At 35.1% G+C, this 27,827-nt stretch overlaps 1 protein-coding gene across 4 annotated transcripts; it reads right to left on the reverse strand.

Annotated features, from left to right (window-relative positions):
* Positions 1 to 27,827, reverse strand: DCUN1D5 (defective in cullin neddylation 1 domain containing 5). Of its 4 annotated transcripts, XM_018059897.1 has the most exons (8): positions 27,412 to 27,827; positions 25,258 to 25,349; positions 19,902 to 19,972; positions 19,399 to 19,490; positions 5,289 to 5,397; positions 5,094 to 5,198; positions 3,079 to 3,181; positions 5 to 732 (listed from the first exon to the last, which is right to left on the reverse strand). In XM_018059897.1, exons 1-8 carry the CDS (start codon positions 27,495 to 27,497, stop codon positions 677 to 679), a joined length of 714 nt encoding a protein of 237 aa, XP_017915386.1. In that variant the 5' UTR covers positions 27,498 to 27,827; the 3' UTR covers positions 5 to 676. The 4 variants fall into 4 exon arrangements, with proteins under 4 accessions (XP_017915387.1, XP_017915388.1, XP_017915389.1 ...); XM_018059898.1 differs by lacking the exon at positions 25,258 to 25,349 and having other exon boundaries at positions 1 to 732; positions 27,412 to 27,815; XM_018059899.1 differs by lacking the exons at positions 19,399 to 19,490; positions 19,902 to 19,972; positions 25,258 to 25,349 and having other exon boundaries at positions 1 to 732; positions 27,412 to 27,815.

Here is a 27,827-nt window from a genome sequence, read left to right on the forward strand (position 1 = left end):
TTTATACTTATTGACAATACTATTTAATGGTTAGAAAACAAAATAACAAGACAATAATCTTTACAACTGTAAACTTTTCAGATAAAGAATATGCATAATATGTTGGCAACTTTCACAGAAAACCACAGCTAAATTTGCCCAATATCCAGAAATGTATTTTATTAGCTGTATCAGAAATTACCCAAGAAGTCAAGGCCAATAAATATTCTTTCTGATTGTGCAGAGATGAATATATGAGCTATACCATGAGCTATATATTGCCAAACATTAAGACTGTTTAAAACCTTTAAACTTCCACAAACTTCTGGTATGACAGACTTCTAAAATTCAAGAATTAAAATTTACAAAAATAAATACCACTCTTGACACTCAACGGACATCTTCACTTTAAGGCCTTTGTCACAAATCTGAATCTTTATTGTTCTGAAATAAATGTTATAAACATAACTCAAAACAAAAACTTCAATATTCAGTCTAAGAAGAGGTGTGGCTCAATGCCCATAACATGTAACAAGAAAACTTCCTTTAAAAAAAAAAGGAAAAAAAAAAAAAAAAGTACTATGAGAAGTCTTTCATATGAATGAAAATGCACCCCTTAGGTTTTTTCCCCCTCATCTCATTAGCCTGTACACACATCAGGATCAAAAGGTTTGCATTTTCTTCACAATACTTCTTGCTATGATGCTTGACGAACTTTATGCCACTCAACAAATTCATCAAGAAGAACAGGCCCTAGAAATAAAAGAAACAACTTTTATTAGAATTCAGTGAACTTATCTCTTAAATTATATAAAACAAACTCTATGGTGACAATAGGGAACTGACCTTTCCCTTCTTTAGGTATTTTCCTTCCAGACTCCCTCTTCTACTTAATAGGTGCTTTCTTGGCCTTTTTACTTTTATTTTTTTAAAAAACATAAGGGACTTTCCACAATGGATATTTGCAGAAAACCATGTTCTCAAGATTCAAGTGTTTCATGAACTCTCTGATAACTCAGTCAATATTAACCTCTCCCTTTTTCTAACTGCCCATGGCTTTCTGCTAATTAATTATTAAATAATCTGAAAAGTGTTTAACATAGTATTTCTGTTACCTCACCAAGAAGTGTGTAAGTTTACTGAAGGTGTGGCCATATACTGTTCCAGGTACAGGACCTACTATAAATCTGAACACAAAGCAAGTACCTAATAAATATCAACACCTGCCTTAAGAACTATTGTAAAAAGATATTTTTATATTACAAGGAGTTCAAATTTACTTACTTACATAAATCAGATAGGCAATTTAAATAACCTCACTGTTTATTGTTTGGAAATGTAGGGAAAACTCACTGCCATAAAGAAATATGCTTGCCCTATTCTTACAACCCTCTGGTGAACTCACTTTTTCTCTCACTTTTAACGGGTATTTCTCTACTGTAAGAAAAACAGGAGACTAGCATAATAATAAATGACAACTGAAAAGCAACCTAGATGTTGTCATACTGTGGACCAGCACACCAGAAAGCAAGTGCAACATAAGCCACTATTTGGTTCCAACCTAAATCCTATAGAAGAACACAGGAACAGTTCTGTCAGATTTTGTAATTTTTCAAACAAATCTAGAAGCTGTATTTTTATTCAAAACCTCTCAGTTAAAACGTTGACTCAAATGTACATGGAAATACCTATCTACCGGCCAGATGGAAATACCTATCTACCGGCCAGATGGAAATGCCTATCTACCGGCCAGATGGAAATGCCTATCTACCGGCCAGATGGAAATACCTATCTACCGGCCAGATGGAAATGCCTATCTACCGGCCAGATACAGTCCTTGAGCTGCCAGTTTACTGCTGTGAGGTATTATTTACAAAAATATTAAGTTTTACACTATTGTGTAAGTGAAAGACACTATATATACAGAAAGAAATAAAGTTATCCTTTCTTCAGTATTTTGTTTCCTCAGTGTCACAAAAGTCCCTTAACCTCAGTTTACATTTATAGGAAGGTATCTTTTCTGTGTGGGCTTCCTTGGTGGCTCAGTGGTAATGAATCTGCCTGCCAATGCAGGAGACCTGGATTCAACCCCTAGGTTGGGAAGATCTCCTGGAGAAGGAAATGGCAACCCACTCCAGGATTCTTGCCTGGGAAATTCCATGGACAGAGGAGTCTGGAGAGCTACAGTCCATGAGGTCACAAAAGAGTTCAACATGACTTAGCAACTAAACAACAATAACAATCTTTTCTATACAATGCTTTGCAACATGAAAACAACAACATGCAGCCAAACTTGTGATGGGAGTGAAAAACTTACAGCTCTAGAAAATTCATCTGGCTTATCTAAATAATTCATCATTGCCTCCAACACCTATGGCATCCTGGGTTTTCCATTCAACGGGACTGACAGATATTTTAATTTGAACAACTGGAAATCACTGGGCTACCCTGGTGGCTCAGACAGTAAAGGCATCTGCCTGCAATGCGGAAAACCTGCGTTCAATCCCTGGGTCGGGAAGATCCCCTGGAGAAGGAAATGGCAATCCACTCCAGCACTCTTGCCTGGAAAATCCCATGGATGGAGGAGCCTGGTAGGCTACAGTCCATGGGGTTGCAAAGGGTCGGACACGACTGAGTGACTTCACTTTCACTCAATAATTTCTGACGGAAGTTACTTTGACATTATTTGCCATTACGTAAATGGATATTATGATATTAAATTTAAAGCTTTTGCTACTATAGCTGTTTTGCTTTCCTATTTTTAAAATCATGACTGCACTTTTCTTACATAGTAAAATGCCAGGAAAGACAGGAATAAAGCAGAATTTTAGCTTCTAGCTGCAGAAATTATATTCTAAATTTAGCTATAGTGCTCTGCTACCAAGTAATTGAAAATATTGTATTTACCAGCACAGATTTTATAATGGTGCTCAATCTAAGTTCCCTACCTTCTATACCTGCCTCCCCCCACACACTTCCCACACAATTAAAACAAGAAGGTCTGTTAGGAAGTTTAAAGTCTTTATGGTAAATCCATGTTCTCATTTAATAGCTTTAAGAACTATATTTTCATAAGAAAACATTGTATTATATACTTACAAGCACCATCTTCATCATAGTTACTAAGATCGGCATGGACTGTTCTGCTGAATTCTAACACATTGTACCACTGATCTTTGTTCATAACGCGATACTTTGATTGCTGTAGAAAATGATATAAACATTTGGATTACAGACCAAGCAATATCTATTAGGATTTGACGTCAATAAACATAGTTGTAACTTTGTTGTGATTTAGTCTTTCCTAAAACAGTTATTCCTCTTTTAATTATTTGTGTTTCTAAGAGAATTTTCAGGGTCATTTAGATGTTAACATCTTCAAATTTATTTTTTTCTTTTTTATTTCTGAGGAATAACACAGCATCAAGGGCACTAACAAAAAGGGTAAAGCTTAATAAATTTTTACCAATGTATATGCTGTGTAATCACCAGTGAGATCAAGCTATATAATGTTTCTTATACACAGTAAACTCCCTCCTGCTGCTTCTCATTAAATTGTTTCTTTGCATAAGATTTACTATTTAGCCACATGTGAAGTTGGCATTTTTCAGGCTTGGGTTCAAATCTTACTTCTGTTACTTAATTGAGTGACCTTGGGAAAGTTACTCATTGGCTAAGTAAAAATAAAACATAATTCAAAATGGTATTATAAAGATTTTAAAAGATAATATATGTTAAACACCCTCCACACAACAAACATTTGAAAATATTTAGTTCTCTCAGCAACCTTTACATGGGAATATTTTTACAAGGAATGATATTTATCTCTGTGCCCAAATTACTAATATGAGGAAGATAGATAATGTCCATCAACCAATCTACTTTATTAGGCAAAAAGATTTAAGTGTGCACATAAGACCTTTTTATACTGTCTCTTATCACAAGCTTTAAACAAAACTAATCTGGGGAACTTGCTATGATAAACAATCAGCTTCATGAGAAATTATTTTCAAAGCAAAAGCATCTATATTCAAGAAATGGTAAGAAGTACACCAAAAGACAAAATTGCAAAAACAAAAAAACACTACCAAAGAAAGAAATGGAAAAAAAGGACAGTCTCTTCTTAGAATCACGTTGAACAACAGGTACAAGAATAAAGCCTTTCTTCTAAAAGAATACTTCCTTTATAAATTCAGCATACATGTCTCAGTAATCACTCTGTCTAAGTACATTCTCATATTTGGGGACATAAAATAGTAAACTTTCTAACTGTGGTGTTGGAGAAGACTCTTGAGAGTCCCTTGGACTGCAAGGAGATCAAACCGGTCAATCCTAAAGGAAATCAATCCCTAATATTCATTGGAAGGATTGATGCTGAAGCTGAAGCTGAAGCTCCAATACTTTGACCGCTTGATGGGAAGAACCGAGCCACTGGAAAAGACCCTGATGCTGGGAAACATTGAAGGCAGGAGAAGAAGGGGACAACAGAGGACGTGATGGTTGGATGGCATCACCGACTCAACGGACATGAATTTGAGCAAGCACCAGGAGATGGTGAAGAAAAGGAAGCCTGGCGTGCTGCAGTCCACGGGGTTGCAAAGAGTCAGACACGACTGAGCAACTGAACAACAACAAGATATTTAAAGTTTATTCTAATTCTTTAGACTGAGCCTAAGCTTTAATACTAAAATTGGTTCTCTTAAATTGATTTTTTTCAGTCTAATATTCTGTATATAGAAAGAAACATGATTTAAAAGCTTGAGATTTGTACGCTAGCATCAATTCTCTCCTGAAAAATCCCAAGAAACTAATTTTACATTAAGGGCATTTGTGATAAAATATATTTTTTGAAGATTTATCTTTTTGTTTTTTTTTTGAAGGGAGAAGAGCTGTGAGGAAGAGAATACACACAGCTTATGCACAAAATATATTAATGAACATGAACTCATGTCTAAATGAGAGCAGTTAGGTATACACTTAAAACAAATTTTCAACCACTTATACAGATTTTTTTTTTAAAGCTACAGTCTTTTTGTTTTTATTCATTTAAAGGTATGCTGTTCATTCAGCTTAAGTTTTTAAATATTATTTTAAAAATAAAAACATACACATACCTCTAGGTACTGGTAAAATACTGAAAACAGTGGCCATGTCCTCCCAAGGAGAAGAGCTAACATAGACTTAGCAGTATCAATATCAAGGCTTCTCTGATCTTTATCCTAAAACAAAAGATTAAAAAAGTTCTCCTAAGTGTGGTTTCAAGATAATAAAAAAAATATTAAAATTGCAAACATGGAAATTCCACCTACCCTTGCAAAATCAAAGGCATATCTGTAAATATTCTTAAACGCAGAAATATCATTCAACTGTGAGCGCAAAAAGTCAAATTTGTTCTGTAACTTTTCTGTGCAGTCACACCTTAAATTAAAAAATCAAATGTTATATAATTAAGAAAATTAAATATAAGTATCTTTGGGGGTTAGAATGAATGCATTAAATAAAAAAGTGAGCACATTTATGAAGTTAGTTTAGCTTTAAATTCTCTCATTCACAAATTTAGAATAACTGTTGCCTTCTATCTACCAATACAATGCAAAAGGGAAAAAGGGAAAAGAAAACCTAGCAATCTATGAAAGGTCACTCCAATAACTTTTCTTTAAAAAAAGACACCTACAACTCAAGCATAAGCTCGAATAAAATCACAAATATTTGGTAAAAAGAAACATACTAAGATATATGCTTTTACCACAAATAAAGTTAAAATGACAGAACAAATAAAATTAATCAGGCCTCTGACACAAATTCGCAGGCACCATCTTGGTGAAAGAGACTAACCATGATTGCTTTTTAAAGTTTAGTAGGTAATACAGAGGAAATATATTAGTGATTCAGTCATAAACTCAGATTCCTACTACATTTTTAGTACACAAAAAATCAAAGTATATCAGTGACAGCACCTAACTTTACATAAGGTACATATACAAAAGAATGCAAAAAAGTAACAAATGTTATCTCTAAAGGTACAACTAACTAAATATAAGGAACTAAAGAGGTGGGATGTTCCAAAGTATTACTGGCTTTCTGATTTTACCTGGGTTGACTTACTCCACTATTTGGCAAGAAACAAGGCAGATAAAAGATAGAGCCTTTCACAATTGGCACAAAGCTCCAATCTCATCTCCAGCCAGAGCCCAATATCCTTAAAATGTAACTGTGCTCTAGTTATATTTCACTTACCATTCCCAAATGCCATATCTATGCTTTAAGCACATATTTTATCTACTTGATATGCTGTTCCTTCTAATATTTTGTCAAAAAATTACTCACCAAAACTAACTCAGTTTGTCCTCTCTCAGATCATCTGATTCCCTTCAATCAAATTAGTTGTGCCATCTACCGTGACCAATACTTTTACACGCAAAACTGATTTCAGTACTCATGACAACACACCTAGCATTCTCAGATTTAAGTGAGACCTTCACTGTTCTAAATCAACAATGTGACGTGTAGTAACTTATCATTTTATTAATGTGTAAAATATCTAAATAAATTTCTAGTGTTGCTTAACGCTTGCATTCTTAGAATAAGCCAAACTTGGTCATGTTACCTGTTTTATACACTGCTGGATATTTTGCTTTGTTCATAAATGAGACTGGCTGTAAATTTCATTCTTTCACATTCTTTTTGCTAGCCTTGTAACAAGCTTATAGCATAAACCTCAAAAAACCAAAATGAAAAATGGTACACTTTCTTCTATCTTCCAAAAAAATTTACTCAACATTGGATTTAGGATATGAACAAACTCAGCAGCTGAAAAACCACCTGGGCCTTTTTACTAAGAAAAGGAAAACCTTTAAACTACTAAATCAGCATTTTAAATGGTTATTAGACCATTTCGATTTGTTAATGTCTTTTTGAATCAGTTTTGGTCATTTATACACATTTCTGATTACTTATTTCACATATAATTTTACTTAAATATGCCAATTAAAATATTTTCTAACATGATTATATATTTTTGCCTTTTCTTTGTTCTTGATTACCTTGTGAGAATTTCTTAATTCTCTCAATTGTATCTTTTTTCTATTTTACCAGGGTTTGAACACTTTTAATCTCCTTTCTTTTTTCTTTGGGTTAATCCTTTTCCTAAGTTAGATACCAGTTCATATGGTTTTAGATTTTTCCCTCCCCTTTTAATATAATATTTAATGCTACCGACTTCCCTCTAAGTAAAATTTTAGCTTCACCCAAAGCTTTGTCAGTATTAATTGGTCTGATTAGTCACTTGTAAATAAGGCCTTTACAAGTGTGATTTCGGAGGAGCTGTAAGGATAAAGTCTTGCTAGAATAAGTTTAAAAGAGCGAATGAGGAGAAACTAGAGAAAAGAAGCCTGGACAATTGCTTTCAAAGAATCTGTTTCTAAAATGGAGAAGAGGAAAGAGGCAGTAGAGTGCAATGGGGAAGAAAGGCAGAAAGTTCACTTTAAGAAAAAAAAAGAGAAACAACTTGCTTCTAAGATGAAGTGTTATTTCACGTCTCTCCTGTTAATTCAATTAAAACCCAATACATTATATACAAAACAAACAAAAATAGACTCTGAAAGAATCTGAGAAACGATACAGTAGCATGTTCCCTGGGTTTTTTTCTTGCCTCATCTATCCCAGCTTGGAGCTGAAGGAGTCAGCAAAACAGAAATGCCAACGAGGGCAGACAAAAAATAAACATACAGAAGCCTGCTCTCCCCCTCTAGCCCAAAGTAAGCAATCTGGCAAGACAGAAATCGTTAAGGGAAAAAAAAAACAACAAACCACTCTTCTCCAGTCAAACACCAAAGAGAAAACTGGCTCAATCCCTACCAACGCCAGCAAAGGCTGAATGGGGAACCGAATGGTCCACCCTCACCAGGAAATGCGGGCGTTCTGGGGGCTCAGTGGTCAGGAATCCTCCTGCCAACGCAGGGGACTCGGGTTGGATCCCTGAATTGGGAAGACCCCCTTGAGGAGGAAATGGCACCCCACTCCAGTATTCTTGCCTGGAGAATCCCATGGACAGAGAGCCTGGCAGGCTAGAGTCCATGGGGTCACAAGAGTCAGACACGACTTAGGGACTAAACAACAAACAAAACACTAGGATATAAGCAGGTCGCCCTCTCAAATTCTGCAGTGTCAGTGGAAACCACAAGGGGTACATGAACTCCCACCAGGCAGTGAAAAGCAGACACTCCTCCTCCACTCTTGGGAGTGTCAGAGGAGGATTTCGAGTCAAGGCTTTCAGCTTTACCCAGGAATGCGGCCGTCACTCGAGCAGTGTCAATGGAGAGAAAGCATCTGTAGAGGCCTCTCACCTCTGCTGACAGTAATGAGGACTCCTCCCCAGACGTCAAGGATGCAGAGAGGAACTTCACTTGCTATGGGCACTGGAAACTAATGAGGCAACAGCCCTCAGTTCTCCTGCCCAAGTGGTATTAGAGGAAGCTAGCTAAAACAGAAGCCTCAACTAAGATCCAGACTTTCATAACAAAATAATACTCCAATCTTCCAGGTTTCAATTTTTTAAAAAAATTGCCTGCCTAAGCAAGAACCAAGATCTCAAACAGCAAAAGGGCAATCAATAGATGCAAACCCTGAAATGATAAAGATGTTTAGAATCATTCGACTCAGATTTTAAAGCAGTTATAAAAATGCTTCAGTAAGCAATCAAGAAGAAATTAAAATAAATGAAAAGATAGAAACTATCACCAAAGAAACTGAAAGTCTAAGGAAATAAATATATAACAAAAGAACCACAATTTTTGAACTGTAAAATACAGGGCAGACTTAAGCCCTAATACATCAGTAATTACATCAAATATGTGTTTTAAATAAACCAATTGTAAGATTAGAGACTGACAGAGTGGAACAACAACAACAAACACGGTAAACTCTATGCTGTTCAGAAGAAACTGACTTTAAACATAACAATATAGGTGGGCTGAAAGTAAAAGAATAGAAAATGATATATTGTACAAACAACTAAAAGAAATGAGAGGTGGCTAAACTAGTATCAGCTAATGTAGACTTCAGAGCAAAGAATTTATCCAACTAGAGAAGAATATTACATAATGACAGAAGGTCAATTCACCAAGAAGACGGAACAATCCCAAATGTGTGCACCAGACGAGAGCTGCAAAATGTAAGGAGAAATAAACAAATTCACAATTACAGTTAGATTTCAATCTCTCTCTCTCTCAGCAATCGACAGAACAACACAGAACATCAGTAAACGTGTAGAAGAATTCAACACCAACAATCAACAGGATCCAATGGACATGGAAAGAACATTCTACTCAATGGCAACAAAATACTTCTTTTCAATCCTAAACCAAAAAACACATCTTGACAGATATAAAATACTTGAAATCACACAGAATATGTTCTTCGACCACAATGAGACCAAACTAGAAAGTAAAACTTAGAAATTAAACAGCCAACTCCTAAATAGTCCATGGGAATGGAAACCAAAAAATATACTGAACTGAATGAAAATGAAAACATACATCAAATTTTTTGAGATACAAAACAGTGCTAAGAGGGAAATTTATAGCACTAAATATAAATACAAACATTAAAGAAGAAAACAGTCTCAATCAACAATCTAAGCTCCTGCCTTTGAAATCTTATCTAGATTCCAAAAACAGGAGCTTAGATTATTGAAAAAGACCAGATTAAATCTATGGAAAGTAGGAAAAGTAAAGAATTAAATTATCAGTATCAGGAATGAAACAAAGTACATCATTAGACCTGCAGATATCAAGAGGATATAACTTTGATAACTTAAGAAGAATAAGTTATCAAACGGACTCAGAACTTCCCTCGTGGCCCAGTGATTAAGAATTCTCTCTCCAGGACTTGCCTGGTGGCTCAGAGGTCAAGAATCCACCGATCAATGCAGGAGACATGGGTTCAGTTCCTGATCCAGGAAGATCCCACATGCCTCAGAGCCCTAAGCCCATGCGCCACAACTTGAGAGCCTGGAAGCTGCAACTACTGAGCCCACGAGCCGTACCTGCATGGGCTCTGCACAAGAAGCCACCACAATGAGAGGCCCACACACAACTAGAGAGCAGCCCCTGCTCCTCCCAACTAGAGAGAAGTCCTTGCAATAATAAAGACCCAGCACTGTCCTACATGGATGAATGAACAAATAAATTGAAAAAAAAAATTTTTTTTTTTAAAGAATTCACTTTCCAATGGAGAGGAGGCCGGTTCGATCCCTGGTGAGGAAACTAACATCCCACACGCTGCAGTGCGACTTAGCTCATGCTCTGAAACAAGAGAAGCCCCCATGCAACACAACAAAGACCCAACATAGCCAAAAACAAAAACAGGTGACATGGACCAATATTTGAGTTGTGTAACTATTAAACTATTAAATAAACTGAATGCAAAAGTTAGAAACATCTATAAAAGACATATACAGGTTCAGGTGGTTTTACTGGAGAATTTCACCGTCTTTGAAGATCAATTCTACAACCTCCTTCAAAAAATAAAGTATAAGCAAAAACTTTCCAATTTATTTTATAAAGCCAGTATTACCTTTACCCTAAAATCAAAGACAGTTAAAAATCATCACAGCGAAAAAACATTTACAGCTATATATACTGATGAATGTTAATGACTTATGGTGATAGTATTGCAGGAATCAAACCCATGTCACCTATGTCTCTGCACTACAGATAGATTCTTTACCCACTGAGCTACCTGGGAAGCCCTTAATTTTGTAATATATACATATATTGAATGTTTTACATCTGAAGCTAATATAACATTTTATGTCCAATATAACTCAATAAATAAGAAAAAGAAAATAAAGTTATAGACCAATATCCCTCATGAGTCCTTAACAAAATATTGGCAAATAGAAATTAAGCAATATATAAAAATAATTATATACCATGATCAAGTGGGATTTATTCTAACTATGCAAGATTGATTCAGTACTTACAAAAAAAATCAACATAATTACATTAATAGGCTAAAAGAAGAAAAACCACATGATTATGATTTAATGCAGAAAATGTGTATTTAAAGTATTTAATATCTACTCATCTTAAACTTCACAAAGAAACAGAAATAGAGAACTTGCTCAATTTGATTTAAAAAAAAGAAGAAACCTACAAACAACCCACCAGTAACAATACTTAATGGTGAAAAACTGACATCTTTATCTGTAACACAGGGAACCAAAACAGCATGTCCACTATCATCACACTTATCCAACATAGTAGTAGACATTCTAGCCAATGCAGTATGTCAAGGAAAGGAAATGTAAGATGTACAGAAAAGAAAAAAAACTGTCCTTATTTTGCATCATAATCATATGACACAACTGTCCATGTGGAAAACCCAAAGCACACACACACGAAAATCTTAAAATAAGTGTGTTCAGCAAGTTCATAGGATACAAAGTCAATTCTATTTCTATATATTAATAATGAACATATGGATGCTAAAATTAAACATACAATATTTATAGTGACCAAAATAAAGACGAAATATTTAGGTTTAATTCTTAGAATACATGTACAGGACATCCATGTTTTACAAAGAAATGATGAAAGAAACCAAGCACCTACGTAAATGGAGACATATCTATCCTGGAAGAGTCAAAGAGTAAAGATGTCAGTTCTCAAATTCACATGCACTTTAACAAGAATCTCAGTAAGATTTTTTGTAAATATGTAAGATTATTCTAAAATTTTTGGAAAAACAAAGAGACTGTAATAGCAGAACATCCCTGTTGGTCCAGTGGTTAAGACTCCATTCCTAGCATAGGTTTCACTCTCTGGTCGGGGAACTAAGATTCCACACGCCACACAGTGTGACCAAGAAAAAAAAAGGAGGTTAAAAAAAACTGTAGTAGCTAAAAAAAATTTGAGAAAAAATGAATCAGCCTACCTGACTTCAAGACTGAGTACACAGTTATAGTAATGCAGACTGTGTGGTATTGGAAGAAGATCAACAGAACAGAACAGGGAACCCAGAACAGACCACACGGTTAAGTCCAGTTGCTTTTTGATGAAGGTAAAAAGCAACTCAATAGGAGAAAGAGTTTCTGCACCAAATGGTAGTGGTGCAAATGGACATCCACAGATAAAAGAAATAAACCAAAAATCTAAGTCTCATATCTTTGATGGAAATCAATTCAAAATGCATCACTGATTTAAAAGTAAAATGTAAAAATATAGAACTTCTAGGAAAAAGAAAATAAGGAAAAATCCTCAGGATCTATGGCTAGGCAAAGAATTCTTAGACTTGACACTTAAAACACATAAGAAGGAAAAAACTAATAAACCAGATAGCATCAAAATTTAAAACTTTTATTCTGTATAAAAGTCCTTGTAAGAGAATAAAAACACAAGCTACAGACACGGAGAAAACATTTTCAAGCCACATATTCAATGAAGGACTTAAATCTAGAATACAGAGGACATACTCAAAAATCACAGAACACACTCAAAATTAATTTTAAAAAATTAATCCACTATAGCTCTTAGTCTCTTTTCTATTTTCCTCAAATATGGTACATCACCATTTTATTATATCCATCTCCTTTGCAGTTAGTTCTCTACTGAGTTTTAAATCTTTTATATATTTCGCTTTTAGAAATTATCTGAAATCTGATCATCTGAGACCATTCTTTTTTTTAATACACATTAATGTAGTTATTTTATACTGAGATTGTAGTAACTCAAAATACTAACCTTAAAGAGTCTTATTTTGAAGTTTAAGATCTGTTTCCCAACTTGTTTAGTGATTTCTGATTGTTAATGATCACTGAACTTTTCTCTGAAGAAATTGAGGCTTCTGTTTAAAATGCTTTCCTGTACAGAAGAACTGCTTCCACTAAACACATGGGAGTACTAATTACCTGAGACAACAGTAAAATGCATTTTTGGATTGTGTCTAGGTCCTCATGACAAAGAGCTCTTTATTTTGACAATGCCTCTCAGCTTGCAGGATCTCAGTTCCCAATCAGCAACTGAACCCAGCCAGGACCATGAAAGTGAAAGTCTTGAGATCCTAACCAACAGGAAACTCCCCCAAAAGCACTTTTAGTTAGGAATTCTCTCAACTAGAAGCCCATTGTCTCCAACTGCATATGTCAAACCAAGCCCAAGCAAACAAGTCTCCCTCTATTGGATAGATTTGGCATCAATAACTAAATGTGAGAGGTTTTAACATGATTCTCATTGCAATTTGTCTACAGTTCCCAACAGGCATAAAAGGTTAATCCAAGTGACTAAGAATAGGCAGGTATCCTCAGGATAAATGCCAGTTCCATAGAGCCCTATGGAATTACCATCTCTCATAATTTTTGGTTTCTGATTTATTTTTCTATAGTCAAGTACAAGTATTTTTTTAAAAGATGTTTTATATTTTAACTAACATTTAGGTGTGTAAAATGGGAAATGATTTGCTTGCATATTTAGGATGCTGTAACTGCCAGAAATGGAAATCAAAGTTTGGATAAGTTAATCATTTGTCTGGGGCCTACTTCCTTACATATGAATACGTACACAAAATGTTTCAAGAAGAAACAAAAAAAATTTATTCTTATCATTTATGAGAAATTTATTATTTACTATTTCAATAAAGGGCTTCTACTAGTGCAAACATTCAAAGTTTTAATGAAAGTTGAAAATGCAGTTAACTTCTACCAGAAGAATATGCAAAAGAAACAAATTCTCAGATTATATGCTATTATAATAGTGTTTGAAAACTGGGACATCTCAAAACTTGAGATCTCCAGAGTTGTCAACTGAGAATGTTCCAAAGGTCCTAGTATGACTAGTCACAGGTGCTCCCGTTCCCATCAGGACCTACCTTTAAGTAGGGGCCTCATTTTCTACATCTTTGAGCTTCATCAGCAGCTTTTCACATTTTTTTTTTAATGATGTGACTCACATTTTCACACAAAATCTTAACAGACTTGAGATTTAGGAGGTAAAACAAGTTAAAGGATACCTCCCTACTTTAAAAGCTTTTTTTCTCTCAATACCTCCAGAATTCAAAAATCGTCCTCATAGTATTAACATGGGGCCTGGCATATAGGCCCCAGCATTCCAAAACTGTCTGTTAAATAAAGGTATGAGTATCAAAAATAAAACACAAAGTAGATGATGTATTACAAAAGGTTTCAAAATTCCCATCTGGGAAAAAGTTAGTGGAAAACTATAGTTCAAACAATTGTTAAGTGTGTAAGTAGTGACTAACAAGTCTCTCTAGGAGATAATCTAAGAGATTACAATCCTTTCCAAATATTTTACATTCCACAGTTGTGTGTGCTCGGTCATGTCCGACTCTGTGCCCCCATGGATGGTAGGTAGCCCACCAGGATCCTCTGTCCATGCAATTTCCAGGTAAGAACACTGGAATGGGTTGCCATTTTCTGCTCCAGGGAGGTACACAAAGTAACAATATTACTTAGGATGAGACCTCAATAATACAGAGATAAAGAACAAAGTTTCAAGTCAAACAGAGAATTGAAATTCCAATTTTTCCACTTCCAGCCATGTGGCTTTAAGCAAGTTATTTAATCTTTTCCAGTCTGTTTCTCATTTTAAAACCACAAAAACAATGAGACAGCCATAAGGTTACTAATGAGGATCATGTATTAAATGTGTAACACAATTTTAGCTTGACAGGCTGAGTTAAACACAAATTTCCACATTTATCAGAAACATCATAAAGACATGGCTGAAGCCAGCAAAACCAGTAAACACGCCCACGCTGTTATTAACAGACAATTCTGATATTTAATCTAGCTCCAAAATAGACTCACAGGAGTTAATAATCTTGATACCTCTTAACTCAGCAAGTGTAGGAAGAATGTTTCTTCTGAACTAAAAAGAAACACGTACTATAAGTAGTACAGCATGGAAAATAAGAATAGTCTATTTTTGAATATCAAATAAAACTATAGTTTTCAGGGAACACTGGCACAATACAATAACCATCTTCAAAGTCACTGCTGTTAGAATGAATAGAAATGGGTTTAAATTTCAACATAAAGGCTTAGGGATTAATTTCCTAAATATTGTTAAACATTTTATTAACAAGAGAGACTTGACTTTCTGCTTCATTAAAATGAGAGAAAATTTTCATTTAGGTCTAAGTGAGGTTTTCTTCCTTAATCTTCAAGTCCTAATAAGAATGCTGTGACACACTGATGCTATAATAGGAAGAATTTTATTCACAAAGTTATGGATTTAGAACATTCTCTGAATCAGGTCTATTGACCTCAATACAAAAATTCCACCTCTGGAGGCATTTGGAAATGTGGAGAGGGGGCATTCTGAAACAGTCATGGTGACTCTGCGGGAGAGCAAAGGGGAAGAACCACACCAATGACAACTGGTACTTGGGCCCCAAATGCTAAGTGAATGATAAATCATATGCCACACACAGTATAGCATACAATCTACTCAGATCTTCTACTCTCACCAAAACAAATTATATAAATGCTCCCCATTCATCTCTCCTGTAGGAAAGTAAAGTCTGTCAAGCCTTTACTCTTCAAAGTACAGAGCTCAACATGGAGACCAGAGGGTATACAATTTGTAGTCTACTGGAAGACAGCTTAGTGTACTACCGTTCTCATCAGATCCTATTCTTTCTTTCTTCATGATCATAATCTAGTATACTCTTTTCAAAGATCTATGCCCACAATTTTTCTCATCAGATCCTATTCTTTCTTTCTTCATGATCATAATCTAGTATACTCTTTTCAAAGATCTATGCCCACAATTTTCTCTAACAGCATGGTAATTCATCTTTGCTCCAACAACAAACTTTCAGCTGGTACATGTGAGAAAAGTCCTTTGTTCCAGTAAGTATGGCAGAATAAAATTTTCAAGTATCCTTGGAATCTTGCCGCTATAGATCCAAGGAAGAAGATCCATATGCAACATTTTGTGTGTAGCAACGTATATGCATTATAACGAGGATAAGGTTCAGTTTTCCTTAAGATTTTCAAGAGTATATGATCTTAAAACATTTTTTTAAAAAATCAACTCTATTGAAATCATCCCCCAAATCTTTGATAATTCCTGTGCTCAATAACCTGCTGCCTTCCCAATCTAAAACATATGGTTTAAACTCTCTCAACATATTACTCAAAGTCCTGCATAATGCAGCCATATCTCAACTATCTGGAGTTTAAAACTGCTGTCAGTTTCTTTTATGTACCTTTTGATTCCAGCAAACTAGACATATGTTTTTCCTTCTCGAGGCTCTGCTTACAGTTTTCTCTTGAAACATTTTTCTATATCCTCAACCATTAAAATCCTAATCATTGTTCAAAGGTCTAGTTCAAACGCTACACCCATAGCGAAGACTTGCCTGTCTACTCAGTGGTAATTAATCTCCTTAGCAGCTGTGCTTTCACAGTATCTGTTACTTTTACTCAGCACCTGTCCCATCCCACATGGATCTATGGTTTGTTTCTCAGTCGTATCCAACTCTTCAGAGACCCCGTGGACTGTAGCCCACCAGGCTCCTCTACCATGGGGTTTCCCAGGCAAGAATATTGGAGTGGGTTGCCACTTCCTTCTCCAGGGGGCTTTTCTGACCCAGGGATGGAGCGCACATCTCCTGGATTGCAGGCACATTCTTTATCGCTGAGCCACTGGGGATTTATTTATATTTACAGTATTGTAACACTCTCCCGCCCTGCTAGAATGTAACTAAGTAAGAGCTGTGTCCCATGCCTCACTGTGATCACCAGTAAGCAGCACAGTATCTTAGATAAAATAAGGGTAAATATCTATTAAATCTGACTTGAAGGGAAATTTGACTATTAATAAACAACAATGAAAACAAAATAAAGCAAAATATCTGGAAAGGATATGGCAATCACATCCCCAAAACTTACAAAATGACCATTCTACTCCAATTATGTACAAATTCACACCCATAAATTCTTTCAAACAAGAGAAAACAATAATTCAGTTATGGAAAGTCTATGTGAATAACAGCTTTAAAATAAATAAATGTTTTCAAAAAAAGTATTATGAAAACAATTAAGTATTACACAATTACAGATTTTAATTAACCATGATTATGATATTCTACTATTCATGACCATAATGTATGTCTTAACTATCAGACTGTTTCTATTCTTTAGCAGAGCTCTACTCAAGTTTTCTAAGGGTTAAAATTAATTAATTTGAAACAGCTGATAATTACATTAAAGTGATTCAGGAGTCATCAAATAACCATGTTCAGGTTAAATTAAATCCTAAAAATAGAAACAGCTATAAAAAGAATGAAGTCTGTAAAATTTTATACTTCATAATTGTAAAAACCAAGTATACTAGAAAACTATACATTTTTTAAAAAACTGAGAGCTCTGTCTCTCTTGGTTTACTTTGAAAACTATTTTATACAGGTTCCTTATAAGAGTATTCAGGGGCTAATAAGACTTACCCAACTAAGAAAAGATACTTTGTACATCACATAGCAATCTAGATCATCAGAGGAAAAAAACTATTTTCCCAGTCAAGAATGCTTGCCTAATTTTAGTAACTTCAAGGCTCTACACTATAGAGCTCTAGGCAAATGGGTAGGGGATAACACATGAGTGAAACAAAAACCTCTGGGTCAATTTTAAGTGCTAAATATTGCTTTTATTATGTAAAGCCTGTGAACTTCCTGCTGGAAAGATTTGCTAATAATCAACATGTTCATGGGTTCATCAATTTTCCTAGCATATACCTAAAGCCATATGCAAATACTAGAAACATTTTTGTTTATATATGTTATACAGAGGCTCCTTATATAATATCAAGTTATTCAAAAGCAATTAGAAACTTTTGGTTTAAAAATATGCAAACACTTGTTAGCTGAGATATTGAAAAAAGTAGGACAAAAGCAGCAGCAGCAGAGTACAGAAAGCAACTGCAATGCCAAATAAAGGCCTCACAATTAACGAGCTATGTGACAACCAATACAGGTTTTAATAAAACAGACTGAGCTGTATAAAATTCTTTATATTCTTTGCATACTCCTGTATATTTATCTTTCTCTAAAAAGTTAATTAAATGGTGGCAAACACCTCAAAGAATTTCAGAAGCAACATTGTTTTAATCTGCCATGTTATGACACCTAGATGAATGGCAGAATCTGCAGTCTTGGTTAGAAACACTATGATTTTAAAAGTTAATAATGGCCTTCTATTTTATAAAGACTGCTAACAAAGGAAAACACAAAGGAATGTCACAATAGGAACTGCAGTATGGTAGACTGGTCATCAGGAAATTAAAATTCTAGCTCTGCTATCCTTAGTTCCATAGGAACTATGTAAACTTTGGCAAAAATGTTCTTCACCTCTCTGAATTTCAGACTCCTCATCTCATCTAGAAATAATAAAAGTGAGAGAGTTGACTTTGTGTTCTCTTTTCTTTATATCTTTGTGTTTGTATATACACACATAAAATATCTAAATGTTAATCCTGGTTTAAGAAACATTAGACACTGAAAATTCAAAAATATTTAAGTTTCATATGAACAAATACACTTGAAAAATCAGGTATCCTGAAAGTTAAGGATAGGCAAACAAGGAGTAAACAACAGCTAAGCGTGTTAATTAAAATCATACAACAGGAAACTAATTAACCTCCAGTTTGGGGCTCCAAAAATATTATAAGTTTATGCTTGCTCTATTTTAGAATGTTGACTATTAATTACTTCCTGGATAAACATCAGGAATATGACATAATATAAAATTAACACACAATTACCAATTGAAACTAAGCACACTGTACTCTGGAAAGCCAAAATCAAATTATTTTTATAAAGAAGCAATTTTGTGAAAAAGAAGTAATTTTGTAACTTATAAAAGCATTCAAAAGCAGCATACAATGTGAAAGTATACAACTATAAAATGGCTAAATGTTGCACACTTATTTATTAATGCCAAACAATATTTCTTTTATTCTTTAAAACTGTCATGTAAGTCACTTCAAATTTCTTTTTTAAGTTAAGTATAAAACTGAAGAGAGAGGAGGTCCCAGAGCTCAGAACTCCTGAAGAAAAAACTACTCACGTAGTAGAATTCTGTATTCTGAGAAGGAAGTCCCTCATTGCTCAAACATTCCATGAATAAATAACTTCTATCATAAAGCTCTAGTTCATGCATCAGGAGAATAGGTGGGTTTTAACAGAACTGTTCTTAAAGATTCTTTCTTAGAAAATATGAAAAATGGAGTAACTGTTCATTTCGCAAAGACCATAATATAATTTTTTTCAATCCTGAACTGATTATTATAGATAAAACTAATTTAAGGTGAAGACTTACTCCTGAAATTACGAAGCACAAAATATCAATTAAGATTTTCAAATAGGCCATCAAATTTGTTTTTTAAAAAAATTTCTTACTGTAATGAAGTCATCCCCTTTAACCATTCTTCCTTGGTAAAAAATCCCATGCTTTCAGCCTCCAATTTCCACGCTAAAACTAACATAATAATCTGGAAAGAACAGAACATAAAGGATAGGGGAGAAGTCAGCACAGAGATTATCATGTCTATATTTATCACGGAAAGCATTTTTATACAACTATTTCCATCCTTCAACTATTAAAGAGTACAATCTCTGGAATTATTAACTGTAAAGAAATTTAGACGGGTCAATTTCTTAAAAGCAAAACATTCTAACAGTTTCTGAAGGTAGAATCTCTCTTACTCTATTACAAAAGACATTTATATCAAGAAAGATAATACATGCCCAAGTTAAATTCACTTTAAAAAACCTAAATGAAAATCTGCAATATTCATGAAGAAACAAAATTTTCTTATAAGATTAAACTGTTCCAATTTTTAGAAATTTATGAATATTCTATACCCCACTTGCATTCCATTCTACTTAAAAATAAAACATACATTTTCAGGTTCAACACCAATGTCTTCACAAAATTTTTCCATTCCTTCTGGCCCTACAACTTCATCAGGACCTTCAAAGACAAAAATAATTTATATATTTTATTGTTATAACTTTATATCAACATAAAACAGAAGCCACTGTGTTAAAGGAATTTATGACTACATAACATTTTTTTGTGAATAACTGACTTTGAATTTTTATATACCTTTGATAAAGTATGAATATTTGTACAGATTAAATTTTTTTAACTTTGAAATCCTCTTTGAACACATTATAAAATATAATAAAGGACATAAAAACAAACATTAATGACAATCACTAGGTTGTACAATCACTTGACTCTATCCTTAAAAATACATTTACTGAGAGCTTCCTCTGAAGAAATTTTTTGACAATGCATCAATATAAAAAAGCACAAGGTTTGAGCTCCTTATTCTACTAGAATGTGCCAGTACCAATCCACAATCCACAATTCAAGACAGTAAACAGAGGAGAATATCTGTTTCTTACTAAAACAGACGGTCATTCATTAACCTTCTGAAATATATCCATAAAAATTTAATATTTTTTAAGATATAACAATAATGATATAAGAAAATGGCTACATTGAGATTCCAGAATGAGAAATTTTCCAAGTAAAGCATGAATACTATGTAATCTTAATGTAAAAATAAATGCTTAATCCCTCAATTAGCTATGTCTATTATTAGTTCAAAAATTAAGGACATTTTTCCTATTTTTTCCCTTAGTAACACTAAGTCAGTATATCAACTTTCCTATTTTTTATGTTATCTTTTGTTTGGTAAGAGTAAAACAAATTTGCAACAACATAGATGAACCTCAAGGGCATTCTGCTAAGTGAAACAAGTCAGAGGAAGGGAAATACAACATGAGCTCACTTGTATAAGGAATCTACCAAAAACAATCAAACTCAAATACAGAGAAGTGATTGGTGGTTGCCAGAAGCAAGGGTGGGCAAGATGAGTGAAGGTGGTCAAAAGGCACAAACTTCCAAACGTAGTAAATCCTGAGGATGTAACATGGAGCAGGATGACTATAGTGTTAATAATACTATTTCGAGTATTTCAAAGTAGCTAAGAGATTAAATTCTTAAAAGTTCTTATCACAAGGAAACAAAATTTGTAGCCATGCGTAGTGACAGGTGGTAATAATTTTGTGATAAAATCATATATCATTATGTTGTATACCTGAAATTAATATAATAATATACCTCAATTTAAAAGGCTAAAATAAAATTTAAAACTAGATATGATACAAATATGTTTACCACACCTGGTTTTGGAAAGAAAACACAGTCTTCAAACATTAAAGTAGCTAAGAGAAACTTGTTTCCTTTCTTAAGGACTAAAAATACTCCAGCTTATATGTCATGGACTAGACCAAGGCTGCTCAGGTGGCATTTTATATCACCATCTTTAGTTCATAAGCACAACATGGGGCCAATGTCCTATGGCTTTTCTTAGTAGAAAAATGTAACTACCCAGTATGGGACCAGTTAAGTTTTTATTGTCTCAGATGAGGTCCAGACTGCTAAGATGATATTAACACATGATCTGAAACTAAATGTTTTAAAAATTCTTTGGTCTAAATAAGTATTGTACTTTTTTATACAGTGAAATGTTAAAAGGTTAAGGAGTGATAATTATAGGAAACTTTCACTTCCTAATATACATTTGGAGACTCTTTTATGAAAATGTGTTAATTACATAATTTTAAAAGCACACATACATAATTAAGGTGTTAAAAAAATAACCGAATATGCATCCTTATATGTGGTTTGGATGAAAATAAAAACCAGATAAAGAACTGAATGGAAGAAAACAAAGCTTTTTTAAGTCATGATTGAAATATATTTTAAACTTTTTTAATGCAGCAAGAAAGCAAGCTTGTCCTCCACACTGTCATCACTAGTAATTATAAGAGAAAGCTGAAGAGTCATATTAAGAAATATCAGTTACTGTCATAAAAAATAGCCTCCCTGGAAAATGGGAGACTACTGATTAAAATTTGATAAAAATCAAATTAAACTGTGTTATATAAAGATACATAAGATACATATAAGACCTTTTTGTAAATGTCAAGTGACTTTCACAAAACAAATAACAACAATCTAAATCTAAAACCAAATCTATACTATAATGTTCTTTTCCCCAGATCACATAACATCAATTATACTTCTTCAAACAAACTCTTCCAATAAAACTACTTCCAGGGTAAAACCTCTGGAGTAGAATTTAACTATTTCAGGCACAATATGGGTTTCTACTCAACTTAAGAAGCTATGAAAATGATTTAGTTCACTCTACCAGCTGGTAACTTTACTGCTGCTGCTGCTAAGTCAGTTTACTAGGACTAAGCAATTATATCCCCCTTTTTTTGATTCTTTTTAAGACTTTAAAATGCCTTTTCACTTCCAACACCTTTCTTCAACAACAGGCCTAATATATTCCTGAATTCTTGCCAATGCAAGTATCACTCAAAATGAGAGGTCTTATGAAAGGGAAAAACTATCAGGCTTTTCACACACCACTTATGACCTACAATATCTTATTAACAAGATCTGTGGCAAAACATTTTGTTGCAGTTGTTTCGCTCAACTGTGTCAGACTCTTTTGTGACCCCATGGACTGCAGCCCGCCGGGCTTCTCTGTTCAAGGGATTTTCCAGACAATAATACTGGAGTGGGTTGCCACTTCCTCCTCCAGAAAACGCTTTTAAAATTTAAAAGAAAATCAATTTTCTGATGGTTTAATAACCATATAGTTCCCAGCTATATCTGCAGGGTCTAAAACAATGCCAGCCGGAGCAAATGCTCAGGGGAAAAAAAAAATCTGCTCAAAGCATGACACAGCACCTTAAACATAAGCTACATAGGAGCTACATTGTTAATTTTTTGGAACAGTATTATAAAAATATACAACCAGTAAATCTGATGCTGCAATACTATCACTCTTTTAATAATAGCTAACATTTATTGGGTTCTAACTACGTACCAGGTACAGTACTAAGTGTTTTCTTTACATGTTTTATCTCAGAAGGCACAATTATTGCCTCCATTTTAAACAAGGACATCTCAGTTACTCTAACTGACAGACAACTAGCACCTCCTCATCGTTTAGGTCTCTGATTGAAGTAATCTCCAGAGAGGCCTTCCCTAGTCAGTTTATTTGAAAGTCTATCCCAACTTTCTACTTTCCATCCCTGCATCACACCACATTACTTTTATAATCTTCCACCATGTGTAATTATCTTGCTTACTTACTGTGTCTTTCCCATTAGAAGGCAAGTCCCCCAACGGTAGGGATCTTGTCTGACTTGTTCACCACTATATTCCCAGCACTCAGCACAGTGCCTGACACATGGATACAAGTGCTCCATAAATATGCATCATTAGATGAATGACAGAATATTAGTTAACCTCAAGTATACTTACTAATATATTTTTTGGAAAAAGAAAACTGGCTTCTGCGTACAAATTTTAAAACAAGATAGTAGCAGCTAAGCATAGGCTACATGGTCAGAATGACCAGGGTTTGAATCCAGGCTCTTGTCATTGTATGATCTTGGGCAAATTACTTGATCTAAGCCTGTTTCTCATCTATAAAACAAGAATACCACCAACTACTTAGCAGAATGGTCACAGGAAAAAAATTAGATAAAGAATAAAGATAGCAATTAGTTTGCTGGCTATTAAAAAATGTTGGCATAGAAAATAAATAGTTAACTAAATCTAATCCTACGCTACCCAGGAAAGTCCCTATGAGAAGTAAAACAATCAAGCATGAAAGAAAAAAAAAAAGACTAATTAATTTTATGTATTATTTATTATTTATTATGTATTATGTACCCTTTATAGGTGAAATAAGATGACCAGCCTTTGATTCTATATCTTACCATGCATACCAGTAAAACTGGCATTTTGAATACTGGGTCAACATTTCAAATGGAGGTCAAAAGAAAATGAATTCCCTCTATTTAATTTGGGTTAGTGGTTGTCTTGGGATGCCAGTAATAGCAGCTTTTCTGGTCTATAAAGAATCTGTTCTGTTACTAAACAATTTTTAAATTATATTGTTGAGATTGCTCAGAGGATACCAACAGTGAAGCTACTGTCTCTCAAAATAGTCTTTTTCCATACATAACCTAAAAAACTAAATCTTAAGTTCAAAATTCCCTTGAGATCTAAGCCTTATTATCACTAAATATAAGACAATGACTGCATATACAGTGTTTTATTCTAAACAAACACTCTGAGGATGATAGGTAAAAGGGGGAAAAATCTCCAAAAAACCCAAACAGGGAGGCAGGTAAAAGAAGGAAACAGTTGGGGGTGGAGGGCAGATTTAAAATCAATAATTCCGAAAAAAACTAAATCATTCTAATGATTCTATGGGGAAAAAAATGTATAAAAGTTAATATGAATTAATCTCCCCTTTAACTGCTATGAAGAAGTTAATAATAAATGAGAAACAAGTTTCTTTTTCATATACTTAACTCTGGCCTCATCCCAGGCTTTTGACTTTTACCTCTGAACTAGTCTCATCCTAGACCTAGAGTTGTTCATTCACCACCTATAGGATTTAGTGCAGGTTAAACTAGCTTCTTCAAGAAATTTTCAATGACACTTTCAAGGTTGGGTTATATACTCCTCCTATGAACTCTCACAGTGCATCTCCCTAATATATTAATAGCATATAGAACACTATACTAACATCAGTCTGTTTACTTCCTTATTTATTATTGCATCTCCAGTGGAAGTGAATGGCTAAATAAATGACTGTGCTGCTGCTGCTGCTAAGTCGCTTCAGTCACGTCCGACTCTGTGTGACCCCATAGACGGCAGCATTAAAGGGTAAAACTGTCATGGAATGATATATGAGTTTTACATCTTTTACTATGTCTTCCCAAAAGTTTCACAAAAAAAAGTTTCAGAAAATACAAGCTTATGGTTCAGAAAAACTTCAAAGAAAACTGAAAAGAAAAGCAAGAACCATATAAAGTATAAAATGTTCTATTACACAGTTTTCCAGAATACTAACTCTACTGTAGCCAGTGGACACAAACCAATAATGAATCTATTTACAAATTTTACTAACAGTAAATGAGTTTCACCCTACCCACTAAACATATACTGAATTACATATTTAAAAAGATATCAGCCTGAAAGGGCACGAAATTCTTGGCCTAACCATAATCCTCAGTCTTGACCCTGATCTCATCACACAGCACTAACACAGAGCAGGCCTGCAATAAATATTTGTCAAATGAATGAACCAAAAAAAAAAAAAAGTTTTAAAGCATGTGACTGATATCTTCTTATATTAATTTCATTACCTGCATACTCATAAAACCAAGCCAGGCACTTCTTGCTTGAAAAATGTTCCTCTCCACTTATTAGTCTAGCAGGGGGTTGGGATCTGCAATAGCTTAGAAAACACACAAATGCCTAAGAATTTTATCAAGTCTCAACTTTTAGTGAAAAGCTAAGTTCAATATGAACTACTTCAATTCAAACCAAAGTCTCTCTCTTTTTTTTTTTTTTTTACAGTTGGTGTTACAGGGAAAAACTGGAATTGTTAAATATATGCAATTTGAAACAGTAATCTACACATAAAAATTTCTGGCTAACAAAGCCCAAATGCTACTTTGCTCACTATCAAATACCAAAAATATCACTAAAATTATTGCTCCCAGATTTCAAAAGACCACACAGAAGTTCAACCTAATGGTCTCAATGCAGGACTGATAGTTGGGAAAATATAAATCTTTACAGTGATTCTGTTGATTTGCATAGAAGTTCTATATCTGTATAATTTGAAAATGAACCTTACAAAGTATATTTTGATACCCAGTGAATCAATATTTCAGAATATTATATATTAGGAGTTGTTTATTTACCATCTACCAAGCTTAAACAAACATTTTAAAGATAAAAGATAATATAGGACTTAAGGTATAATTAGATTCCACAGATTAAAAAGAAAGAAAATAGATCATACCAGTTCAAACAATTGAGCCAAAGCAATTTAATCCCAGGATCTACCTTTTTCATAAAATAATTAAAATTTAGAAAGTTTGTAAGTGGCCTCTAAGATTTAACGAATAGAGAAACTTTTCTCAAGGAGCTCAGTTATACTACCACAGTGACAGGAATGCTATAACTTCTGCAACTATGTAATAGTAATGTAATATAAAATAAGGGTGCCAAATAAAAATTTTAAGTTGACAGAGCAAAGTATCACCTGAGTGCTAATACTAACGGCTCAGCTGTTTTAATGTGCTTAATTTAAATACTTTTAATACGTTATACATTTTAAGATTGCTACAAGTTAAAGTAAAAGAAATCTAATTTGCATGCTTCATACAAATATGAGCTAGTGGAGTATATGTCAAATTCTAGTATGAGTTATTAAGAGGTATAAGAATACAGCAGTATCTTTCACAGTAATAGTCAAATACCCTCGGGCTCTTCCGCCAACCACGGTTAATAAGAGGAAAAATCCAACTATTTACAAAAAGATGAAGCAGACTAAAGAGGTCACCTACCTTACATTTTAAGCAGATTTCTCTTTAAGGAGAGCTCTACCATTATCTCCTCTTAATAATGCTGGCTACTTTAAATGGCAGCATCTTAAGTTCTTACATTAAGTGCCAACCAGTAAGACAGTCAAGACACCCAATAAGGAGATTTAAAAAACCCACTTCTGACACGTAAATTGCAATGATTTTTTTGCAGCATACAGTGTTGCTGTAATGCCTTAATGACATGCTACAACGGAACCAAACCACTATACAACTACAACTCTGCCTTGCTTTTTCTCCAAGAAATGCAGAGTATAATAGCTCTCAAATTATTAATATTTATGTTGAGAGCTAACAGTATCCTGATGGCTAAACAACAAAATGCATGCAGGGCCTTTTCAACTTTGCACCCAGCGACTTGGCTATGGAGGCACTATAGCCAGGCACTTTATTTGGCAGGTGGAGGCACTATGCTTCCAGAAAATGGGGCTCCTGCTGGGATGGTGCGGGTTAGATCACTCCAAATACTAAATCTGGAGGCCAATTCCAGCACAAGGAGCTTCTCTTTCTATGACTCCCAAAGCAGCAGTCAGGACGAAATTCCTCGCGCTCTGCTCCTTTCTTCACGGTCTACAGAGAAATTCTAGAAGTGACCCTTGCACGGATCTGTACACTGCCAGGTCTGGATTGAGGGCGGGGGAGGCTTAGAGAACGGGGGGTACTCGTCTCCCCCACCCTCCCCGGCACGCAGAGTCGGACGGGAAGCGACTCTCAAGAGTCCCTCAGCGGCGCTGAGCACACAACCCAACACGAGGTGGAGCCCGGCACAGACTCACGCGGTCCGGCGCCTGCCACCCCGGTTTATCAGAGGGGGCTCGCCTCTCCCCGGCCCGAGGCCTGCCCGGCCGCCTCCTCTTTCGGTCCTGAAGCAAAAAGAAAAGACTGAAGGGCAGGGGGCGGCGGTACCTGGAGATTTTACACTTTTTGAGGCCTCCGTCTTCCACCGCTGCCGCTGCCACCCCAGGAGATTTTCTCTTCTTCTTCACCGGCATCTTCCGCCCTCCCCGGCGGGCGGGCAGGCGAGCCGGGGAAGGGGGTCGCTACCCGCTGAGGACTCCTCAGGGCTGGCTCCCGCTTCCCATAGACAGCAGCAAGCGAAGGAGCAGAGCTGCCAGCCCGCCCCCGAACGGCGGAGCCCTGCCGCCGCTCGCTCCCAGGTCCCCTGCCCGTCCTTCTCAGCGCAAAGCCGCGGGGGCTCCCCGCCTGCAGGCACTTCGGCGGATCACACCGGCAAGAGAACGCTGACGGCACCGCACCGCCGCCAGTCACACACTACTACAGGCAGAAGTGCAGCATGACCCGGATGCGGATCGCCCGAGCCC

This window comes from Capra hircus, chromosome 15, assembly GCF_001704415.2.
Source record: "Capra hircus breed San Clemente chromosome 15, ASM170441v1, whole genome shotgun sequence".
Classification (NCBI taxonomy): Eukaryota; Metazoa; Chordata; class Mammalia; order Artiodactyla; family Bovidae; genus Capra; species Capra hircus.